At 41.8% G+C, this 11,162-nt stretch overlaps 1 protein-coding gene across 1 annotated transcript; it reads right to left on the bottom strand.

The window, feature by feature from the left end:
- Nucleotides 1-7,293: 7,293 nt before the first annotated feature.
- Nucleotides 7,294-8,238, bottom strand: LOC308524103 (olfactory receptor 52B4-like; the record flags this gene model as incomplete). Its single annotated transcript, XM_081098254.1, has 1 exon — nt 7,294-8,238. One exon carries the CDS (start codon nt 8,236-8,238, stop codon nt 7,294-7,296), a length of 945 nt encoding a protein of 314 aa, XP_080954380.1.
- Nucleotides 8,239-11,162: the final 2,924 nt, after the last annotated feature.

Below are 11,162 nucleotides of genomic sequence, written 5' to 3'. Positions count from 1 at the left end.
TATGAATTTTTTAAATTTAAATTCTTTATTGTTTAAAGTATTACATAAGTCTCCTTTTTCCCCCATTGACCTCTCCCCAATTACTCTCACCCCCCCCCGAACATGCCCTCACCCCGCTAGTGTCTGTGTCCATTGGTTATGCTCATCTGCATGCATAAAAGTCCTTTGGTTGATCTCTTTACCCGCCCCCCCAACCCCCTTCCCTCTGAGGTTGGACAGTCTGTTCAATGCTTCTATGTCTCTGTTGTTCATCAGTTTATGTTGTTCATTATATACCACAAATGAGTGAGATCATGTGATATTTATCTTTCTTCGACTGGCTTATTTCCCTTAGCATAATGCTCTCTAGGTCCATCCATGCTATGGCGAATGTTAAGAGTTTCTTTTTTTTTTTTATAGCAGTGTAGAATTCCATTGTGTAATGTACCACTGTTTTTTAATCCACTCATCTGCTGACGGGCACTTAGGTTGTTTCCAAATCTTAGCTATGGTGAATTGTGCTGCTATGAACATAGGGGTGCATAAATCCTTTCTGATTGGTATTTCTGATTTCTTGGGATATATTCCTAAAACTGGAATTACTGGGTCAAATGCGAGTTCCATTTTAAAAAAATATATTTTATTGATTTTTTACAGAGAGGAAGGGAGAGGGATAGAGAGTTAGAAGCATCAATGAGAGAGAAACATCTATCAGCTGCCTCCTGCACACCCCCTACTGGGGATGTGCCTGCGACCAAGGTACATGCCCTTGACCGGAATTGCACCTGGGACCTTTCAGTCTGCAGGCAAATGCTCTATCCACTGAGCCAAACCAGTCAGGGTGGGAGTTCCATTTTTAGTGTCTTTTGGAAGCTCCATCCTCTTTTCCACAGTGGCTGTACCAATCTGCATTCCCACCAGCAGTGCAAGAGGCTTCCTTTTTCTCTGCATCCTCACCGGAGAATATCTAACTTGTCGTTTGTTGATTTGTTGATGAAAGCCATTCTGACCACTGTGAGATAGTACCTCATTATCATTTCGATTTGCATCTTTCGGATGGTTAGTGACTTTGAGCATGTTTTCATATGTCTCTTGGCTTTCTGAATGTCTTCTTTTGAAAGGTGTATTTTAGGTCCTTTGCCTATTTTTTGATTGGATTGTTTATCTTCCTTGTGTTAAGTTGTATGAGTTCTCTGTAACTTTTGGAGATTAGACCCTTATTGGAAATAACATTGAAAACTATGTTCTCCCATGCAGTGGGCTTTCTTGTTGTTTTGTTGATGGTTTCTTTTGCTGTGTAGAGCTTTTTATTTTGATGTAGTCCTATTTTTTTAATCTTCTCCTTAGTTTCCATTGTCCTAGGAGCTGTATTGTAAAGATATTGCTACGACGTGTGTTTGATATTTTCTGCCTTTGGATTCTTCTAAGATTTTTATGGTTTCCAAGTCTTATGTTTAAGTCCTTTATCCATTTTGAGTTTATTTTTGTGTATGGTGTAAGTTGGTGTTCTAGTTTCATTTTTTTATTGCATGTTATCTGTCCAATTTTCCCAACACCATTTATTGAAGAGACTGTCTTGACGCCATTGTATACACTTGCCTCCTTTGTAAATATTAATTGGGTATAATGACTTGGGTTGATTTCTGGGTTCTCTGTTCTGTTCCATTGGTCTCTATGTCTGTTCTTGTGCCAGCAACAGGCAGTTTTGAGAACAGAGGCTTTGTAATGTAGCTTGATATCTTGTATTGTGATCCTTCCAACTTTGTTCTTCTTTCTCAGGATTGGTGCTGCTATTTGGGGTCTTTTTTTATTCCATATGAATTTTTTTTTGGAGAGTTTGTTCTAGGTCTGTGAAATATGGCATTAGTATTTTAATGGGGATTGTATTGAATCTATAGATTGCTTTGGGTAGTATGGACATTTTAGCAAGTTTGATTCTACCAATCCATGAACAGGGTATATTCTTCCATTAGTTCATGTCTACTTCTATCTCTTTCTTCAATGTCTTGTAGTTTTCCGAATACAGGTCTTTTACCTCCCAAATATATGAAATTATGATAGCTTTATTTTTGGTTACAAAAACCTGAAAAATCCCAAATGTCCTTCAAATGGAAAATGGGTGAAATGCTATGGTTCATCCATCCATTGGAATACTGCTGGCTATGGAAAGGAATGAGCTACTAACACAAGTACGCCATGAATAAAATTTAAATGCATTATGCTAAGTGAAACAACCTAGACCAAAAGGCAACATAAAGTATGACTCCATTTGTAAGACATTTTAGAAAAGGCAAAAGTGTAAGCACAGAAAACAGAAAAAAGGCTACCAGGGCTGGTGGGAGTTGATTAAAAAGGTACACATGGATGTTTTTTGGGCGGGTGATGGAACACTTCTATATTTTGTTGTGGTAATTGTATGTTTATTGAAACTCACAGACACATGAACTAAAAATAATTAATTTCATTGTATTAAGTTGTATGTTTAAGACATAAAAAATGTAATGATGAAAAATGGTACCTTAACTTTGCATATTGCTATTAGATTCAATTCAATTTTTTGGAAAACACATATTTCCTAGAATTTCTAAAAGGTGCATTAAAAAACTTTTTGCACACAAAAAAACACATATTCAGCCTGGGTAGGAACAGTCACTCCTACATACATGCAGTGAAAAATTTCAGCATCTCTCCTATAGTACACTAGAGGAAATATAGCAACTGTGTCTTAATGCTCATGTTCATAAGAAGTTTATTTATACTATCAATTACTTGGATATAAATATTCAATAATAATGCACTTATTCAACTTAATATTTATGTAATGTTCTGGATGCCAATGAAAATACTTGTTATACAACATTACATTAAAAAGGTGGATATAAAATAGTTTCCCAATCCTATCTAATAAAAGAGAAACGTGGTATTAGCGTAAGACCGCTACCCTTACCATTGGCTAATCAGGGCAATATGCAAGATGGCGGCCAGCAGTCAGGCAGCTTAAAGCGAACATGAGCCTTGCTTGCTTCAGTGATGGAGGACTCCAACGTTCCCCGCCTGCCGCTGCAGGCCTCTGAGCTGCAACTCTAAGCAACTATGTTACAAACATAGAAGCTAAACAAAACCCCAGAAACCCACTTTAGCCGCTGGGCTTCAGCCTGCAGGATCGCAACATTGTTTCAAATATAGAAGGTAAACAAAGGCCAGAAACCTGCTTTCACGAGCGGAGGCCTAAGACCTGGGCCAAGCCTCTGAGCTAAAGCTGGCCCAGAATAAAAAAAAAAAGAAAAAAAGGAGCGGTTGGGAGCTTCAGTCATCCGCCAGCCTGAAAACAGCCCCCAGCCCCTCATCCAGACTGGCCAGGCACCCCAGTGGGGACCCCCACCCTGAAGAGTGTGTGACAGCTGCAAACGGCCATCATCCCCTCACCCAGGCTAGCCAGCCACCCCCGTGGGGACCCCCACCCTGATCCAGGACACACATCAGGGCAAACCAGCCGGCCCCCACCTGTGCATCAGGCCTCTATCCTATATAGTAAAAGGGAAATATGCCTCCCGGCACCGGGATCAGCGTGACAGGGGGCAAAGCCCAAACCCTCTGATGGCCCTGCGGCTCTGTGTGTGACAGGGGGCGGGGCCACAACATCCCAATAGGCCGTGCTCTGTTCCTGACAGGGGAAGGCGCCCCAACCCCCTGATCAGCCCTGCTCTGTGCCTGATAGGGGGGAGCTCCCCAAACCCCTGATTGCCCTGCGGCTCTGTGTGTGACAGGCTACGTTGCCCCAACCCCCTGATCGGCCCTGCTCTGTGTGTGACAGGGTCCAGCGCCCCAACACCCTGATAGGCCCTGCTCTGTGTGTGACAGGGTGTGGCGCCCCCACCCCCCCACCCCAAAGGGACCTGTTCTGTGTGTGACGGTGTAGAGGCATAACCTCTCCAACGGGCCTGCCCTGGGTGTGACCGGGAACGGCGCCCCAAGCCCCTGATCTGCCCTTCTTTGTGTGTGACAGAAGGCGGTGCCCCAACTCCCCTATTGGCCCTACTCTGTGAGTGACAGGGGGGAGCTCCCCAACCCCCTGATGGGCCCTGCTCTGTGCGTGACAGGGGGGAGCTCCCCAACCCCCTGATCGACCCTGCTCTGTGCGTGATAGGGTATGGAGCCCCAACCCCCCTGATGGGACCTGCTCTGTGAGTGACAGGGGGGAGCTCCCAACCCCTTGATTGGCCCTGCTCTGTGCATAACAGGAGGTGGTGCCGCAACCTGCCCATCGACCCTGCCTTGAGTGTGACAGGGGGAGGTGCGCCAACCCCCCAATCGGCCCTACCCTGAGCGTGACAGAGGGTGGCATCGCAATCTCCAAATCCTCCCTGCTCTGTGCATGACAGGGACGGCGCCCCAACTCCCCAATCAGCCCTGCTCTGAGCCCGACCAGGGGCTGCACCTAGGGATTGGGCCTGCCCACTGCCACCTGGGAGCAGGCCTAAGCCAGCAGGTCGTTATGTTCCGAGGGGTCCCAGGCTGCGACAGGGCACAGGCCGGGTTGAGGGACCCCCCCTTCCCCCCGAGTGCACAAATTTTTGTGCACCAGGCCTCTAGTTTATAATAAGTGAAAATTTGCTTAAATGACAAAACATTTTAGAATTATGAACTATTTAGTTAAATGGGTAAGATTAGTGGTAATTACAATGCCTCTTTGTTATTTTGTCTTTTTATAGCAATAGATAGTTTTGAACTTATTCAAATGATAAATTAAATACAATCAAAAATTTAAAATAATATAATTCATGCTTGATTTTGAAGCACTTGTGAAGAAAACAAAGGAAACAAAAAAGATTAATAATTTGATTACATAATTTTAAGGACTCATATATAACTAAGATTAATAAACAGGAAAAATGAGGAAATGTTTTAATGAATGTTGTGCTGTAACCATTATTGCTGTATCCATTTTGAAAATTAAAAATACATGTGGAGGACACTGCCCCATTCCCATAACCAAATATGCTTATCCTATGACCTTGCAATCTTAGTCTTAGATTTGTAGCCACATGAGGTGTAAATATGGTAAACAGGCAAAATGAGGAAATGTTTTAATAAACACTATGTTCTTGAACAACTGAAAAAGTTGAAAAAGAGTGCATGTTAATAATAATGAAATGGCTAGGTAAATTATGGGTCTTCTATAAACTTGTATATTTTATTGCCAGTTAAATTATGTTTTAAAAAAGGTTTTGGGTTTGATTCTCAGCCAGGGCAGATACTTAGGTTGCCAGTTCAATCCCCCTGGTCATGGCGAATACGGGAGGCAACTGATCCATGTTTCTTTCTCATATGGGTGTTTCTCTTTCTAGCTTCCTCTCTCTAAAATGCAACAAACATATCCTCAGGTGAGGCTAGAAAACTTATGTTAAAATATTTATATTATAAATCTATGGAAAAAAGTAGTTTCATGTATGTAAAAATATATAGAATTCACATAGAATATGTATGGAAGCTATGTGAAAAATAGTTTCAGATATGTAAAAATGTAATTACAAAACAAAGGAAAAAGGCAAGTCACACTCACAGAAGTAATAAATGTTACTTATTTATAAGTTTCATTTTCTCTAATTATTTTAAAGTGATAATTTCATAGTTTTCTAGTTTTAGTGAAGTATATTTTAAGCATGTTGATTTGGTGCCTAGTTTTTCAGCAACATAATAGACACTAGGGAAGTAACATACATACAATGCTGAGCCTACTTTCAACTGGGTAATGAACTAAAATAATCACATTTACATGTGAAGAAGGCTTTTTAAAAATGATTTTATTTATTTTTAGTTTAACATTTTCTCCATCACTGTTTACTCCCTATATGACCTCTTTGACCTCCACCAAGCCCCCTCCACCTCCGCAATCACCACACTGTTATGATGTACATCAGTTCTCTCTTTTTTTCTTTGTTGCTTAATCATATTATTTGGAAAGTAAGACATGAGTAATCTGTCCCCCTTCCCTAACTGCCCTACACCCAGAGCCGTCTGCTTCCTTTCTTTCTTTTTACTTCTATTTTGCTTGGTAGTTAAAACAAAAATAAAAATAAAACTACCTAATGATCTAGTGATTCCTCTTCTGGAAATTTATCTGAAGAAAAATGAAACACTAATGTGAAAGAATATATGTCCCCCTATGTCCATTACAGTGTTTTTTTACAATAGCCAAGATGTGGAAGCAACCCGCGTCCATCCGTAGATGAGCAGATAAAAGAGCCATGGTACATTTACATAATGGAATACTACTCTGCTGTAAAAAGGAAAACAATCCCCTTTTGTCATAGCATGGATGGTCCTGGAGAACATTATGCTAAGTGAAATAAGCCAGTCAAAGAAAGAGAAATGTTTTTTAAAAGAGTATGCCTATCTAAATTATAAATGGCATACCCTTGCATGGATTCAGTGGAGGGGCTTATTCTAGAAGAGTATGTGAACTATAGTTCAATTGAAACAATTTACTTACTTACACACACTTTACAGAAAATAAACAGTAACCTGTCATAAAGTATTAGCAATAAATATGTTGACTTAAAAAATGGAGATTTTACACCATTTTTTTGTAATACACTCTCTAAGCTGAAAGGAGTGGTGAATTTCTAGAATGAGAGACTGTTTCCCTGTGTCAGATGGTGCTGAAGTGTCACGTATGATGTAGACAGTCTTAACCATTGGATTCAGCATTGTGGAGGATACTGTGACATGCAGTGTCACGGCATAGGAAAACTGTCTGACTGGGGTGAGAGGAAGAAAAATAGAGAAGGACATTGAGTCGTGAATGTATAGACAACTCTTTCAAGGTCTTTGACTGTGATGGAGAGAGAGAAAGAAGGAGAAGTAGAATAGGAAGAGGAAGGAGAGGAAGAGAGGGAGGAGGAAAATAAAGATAAGAGGGAGGCAGGGGAAAGGGGGAGGAGGAGGGCAGAGAACAAACTACAGGGGAATGTGGGTGGCAGAGGTTTTTGCCTGCTTCCCTCACTTCTCTCCCAATCTCTTTACCACATCATGTCTGAATCAAACCAGGAAAGAATAGTCTCGCTATTACCCATAATGTCACTCTTTTCAAAGACCTCTGTAGAGTATAGACTAGAAATGAATTAAAAAGGTAACTGGTGTATTTCTCAGACTCTGAGTAAGAAAACTCACCGAGGCACAAAGAAATTCATCTCTCTTATTTATCAAAGACTTTAAAGAGCAACTGTTCTCCACCTACTAGGGCTTCTAAAGCTCACCTCATGTACAGCTAAAAATGCTGAGGAAACAGTAGCTTGTTTCCTTTTCCCAAAGTCATATTGTTTTGGAAAGCAAGACATAAGTAATTTGGTCTCTGATCTGTTTGGTCTTGATCCCATAAATGATGGGATTTAGCATAGGAGGTATCAGAATGCAGACATTGGCAAGGAGTACATTAATGTGGGGTGAAATGAGGTGTCCAAAGCGGTGAGTGAGTGCTGAGAAGATCCCAGGACCATAAAAAAGGATAATGACACACACATGGGAACCACAAGTGTTGAGAGCTTTGTGGCGAGCCTGTTGGGAAGGGATGCGGAAGACAGCACAGAGAATAAGCATATATGAAACACAAATTAGTATAACATCTAAAATCACTGTTGACATGAGGACGAAAATTCCATACCAAATATTTATGCGTATGTCATCACAGGCATACTTGGCCAACCCCATGTGCTCACAACCAGTGTGTTGAAGAATGTTAGTTCTGCAAAAAGTCAATCTTTTCAGAAGAAATATCATGGGGAATACTGTACAGTAACTTCTCAGAAAGATAGTTAGACCAATTTTCCCAATCAGCACATGTGTAAGAATGGTGGTGTATCTCAGTGGGTAGCATATGGCAATGTAGCGGTCTAATGCCATCACCAGCAGGATCCCTGACTCAGAGATGAAAGTTGAGTGGATGAAGAAGAGTTGAGCGATGCAGCGATCCAGGGAGATCTCCTGAGCATGGAACCAGAATATGGCCAAGGCCTGAGGTACTGTGCACGTGGAGAGGACAATGTCTGCTCCGGCCAGCATGCAGAGGAAGAGGTACATGGGTTCATGGAGGCTGCTCTTTGTGAGGATAAGGAAGATGAGCAAGCTGTTCCCCAGCAAGGCGATGACATAGGAAACGAAGAAGGGGATGGAAATCCACACGTGCTGGTCCTCAAGGCCAGGGATGCCCAGCAAGTAGAAGACTGTGTAGCTCACATCAGTGTGGTTTAAGGTAGTCATACCTGGAGTATATGACTTGGGACCTCACTTTCTGTTTGTAGAGAAATCAACATTTCAGATTGTACTCAAACTTTATAGCACTTACCTGATTCTTTTCCATATTTAGGTCCAAGAACAACTAGGATAACAAAATGAATAGGGTGTTGTCGTTTCCCCCCCCAGTGAGGTAACAATCTTAGAGAGGAATAGATGTTTATATAGCCTACAAAACAATATGCTAAGTGAAAATGTTAGTGGTAAAAAGATACTATTATAGGAACCAAACAGAATGGCTAATTCAATCTACTTGGGTATAGGTTGCCAGATTGAGAATGGAATGAAGTCATTTGGCATTTTAAAGATAGACTTTTGTTATATAAATATTTAATGCATTTAAAACAGTGTGTAATCCCGTGTGGTTGTTTCATTGCATCTATAACACAATGGTGAAAAGATCCAAATAAAAGTATATTGTCTGGCCGAAACCGGTTTGGCTCAGTGGATAGAGCGTCGGCCTGCGGACTGAGAGGTCCCGGGTTCGATTCCGGTCAAGGGCATGTACCTGGGTTGCGGGCACATCCCCAATAGGAGATGTGCAGGAGGCAGCTGATCGATGTATCTCTCTCATCGATGTTTCTAACTCTCTATCTCTCTCCCTTCCTCTCTGTGAAAAATCAATAAAATATATTAAAAAAAAAAAAAAAAGTATATTGTCTGATTACAAATTAACGGGCTTGGATGCTTTCCTAGGAGGAGATATTCAATCACCTTGTGCTTTAAATTGGAGAGCATTAGATATTACTCTGCAGACTTAATGTCAGACAAAGGTCTTAATATTCTCAAATATTTACTCTACGTCCCATTGTCCTTTAGTTTATTCTTCATTTTACCCCTATAGGGTTGCTCAACATTATTATATAACTTGCTCACCTGCTTCAAATGTAGTCTTCATAGCCTAAGATGTAGTGAATGTGGATTGTCAGGCATCGGGAGCAGAGATTTTTATGTGTTTGCCTGAAGACTCCAGGGGAGGCCAGTACCTCAGGGAACTCAGATTTGCTTTTAACAACAACCCCTCCATTGCATACACATGGGTCAAGTCATTATGGCTCTTTATGTCTGCTAATACCAGCCCTCCAGTACAACTCCACCCTGGATTGGGCGTGCACATATGTTATTTCCAGGGAATAACATGTTAGGGTCATTACATCAAATATTTCCATGTATGTTTTAATGAGAATTAGAAAATATTATTCCCATTTATATCAGCATAAATAAATTGACTGTGAAACAGATTATTTTATCTATCTATCTATCTATCTATCATCATTTAGCATTTATCTGTCTATTTATTGTAATTTTTTTTATGTTTAAACAGGTCGACATTTATTTTTCTCTGAGCCAAGAATCCCAGGAGAGGAAGCCCAGAGTTGATGTAGCAGCTCTGCTGTGACAAGTACTCAGAAAGATAAATTGCTTTAGCTGTTTATTCCATTACTAGAGGCCCAGTGCACTAATTTGTGCTCTGGGTGGGGGTGGGGGGTGTCCCTTTGGGTGGCCTGAAGGGATCGGGCTGAAACCTGCTGTCCAACGCCACTTGCAGCTCCTATCTGTCGCTCCCGCTAATGCCAGCCCCACTGTGCCTGCTGTGCCCATTTAATCGGATTTGGAGAGGCTTGTGCTGCTGCAGCAGCACTTGCTAGCTATGAGCCCTGCATCTGGGGCCTCCCTAAGGGGAGTGTCCTGCAGGATTGGGCTGAAATCGGCTCTCCGACATCCCTTGAGGGGTCTCGGATTTTAAGAAGGCACAGTACAGGCTGAGGGGCCCCACCAGTGCACAATTGAGCCGGGGTAGGGCCGTGGGAGGGCTCCAGGGCATGTCTGGCCCATGTTGCTCAGTCCTGATCAGCTGGACCCCAGGAGCAAGCTAATCTACCAGGGGGAGCATCTGCTCCCTGGTGGTCAGAGCACATCTTAGTGACTGGTTGACCAGTTCACTTTCTGCCCCCTGGTGGTCAGTGCATGTCATAGCGAGCAGCTGAGCAGCCTTAGAATATCAGTAGCATATTATGCTTTAATTGGTTGTTCAGTTGTTCTGCGGTTCGGTCTATTTGCATATTACCCTTTTATTATATAGGACCAGAGCAGTGATGGCGAACCTTTTGAGCTCGGCGTGTCAGCATTTTGAAAAACCCTAACTTAACTCTGGTGCCATGTCACATATAAAAATTTTTTGATATTTGCAACCAGAATAAAACAAAGATTTATATGTTTGATATTTATTTTATATATTTAAATGCTATTTAACAAAAAAAATCAACCAAAAAATGAGTTCGGGCGTCACCTCTGACACACGTGTCATAGGTTCGCCATCACTGGACTAGAGGCTCGGTGCACAAAAATTCATGCACTGGGGGCTTCCCTCAGCCCAGCCTGCCTCTTCTCACAGTCCATGAGCCCTCAGGGGATGGGAGTGCTGGGAGTGGGCCTAAGCTGCAGTCTGACCTCCCTCTGCGGGAGGCGACCAGGCAGGTCAGGGGAAGGCGCTGCCCCCATTACCCCACTGCTGCTGCCACTGACAGCTGCCGCGGCTGCCAGAGCCTCGGCCCTCGAAGCAGCAGCTGCTGTGGCTTTGTCTGGAAGGATGTCGGGAAGGCGTCTCGTCTAATTAGCATATTACCCTTTTATTAATATAGATACCTGTTATGGCCTTACTCTTGTTATCAAAGTTAGAAACATGTAGATTATTTTAAAAACACTTATTTCTGCAAGGTTTTCATTGTGATTTTGATAAATTTAAAGTGAAATGAGTACCTTATATTTCATATTATTTAATAATAAATTTTAATATTTTTTCTTTTAGAAATATAGGTTTACTTCTTAAAAATAACTTCACATATCACTTTGTAGCATTAATCTGCACAAGGAATTTATGGTAACATGTT

The sequence above is a fragment of the Myotis nattereri genome, assembly GCF_964212035.1.
Source record: "Myotis nattereri genome assembly, chromosome: 9".
In the NCBI taxonomy this organism is placed as follows: Eukaryota; Metazoa; Chordata; class Mammalia; order Chiroptera; family Vespertilionidae; genus Myotis; species Myotis nattereri.
This window is presented reverse-complemented; position numbering and strand designations above follow the sequence as displayed.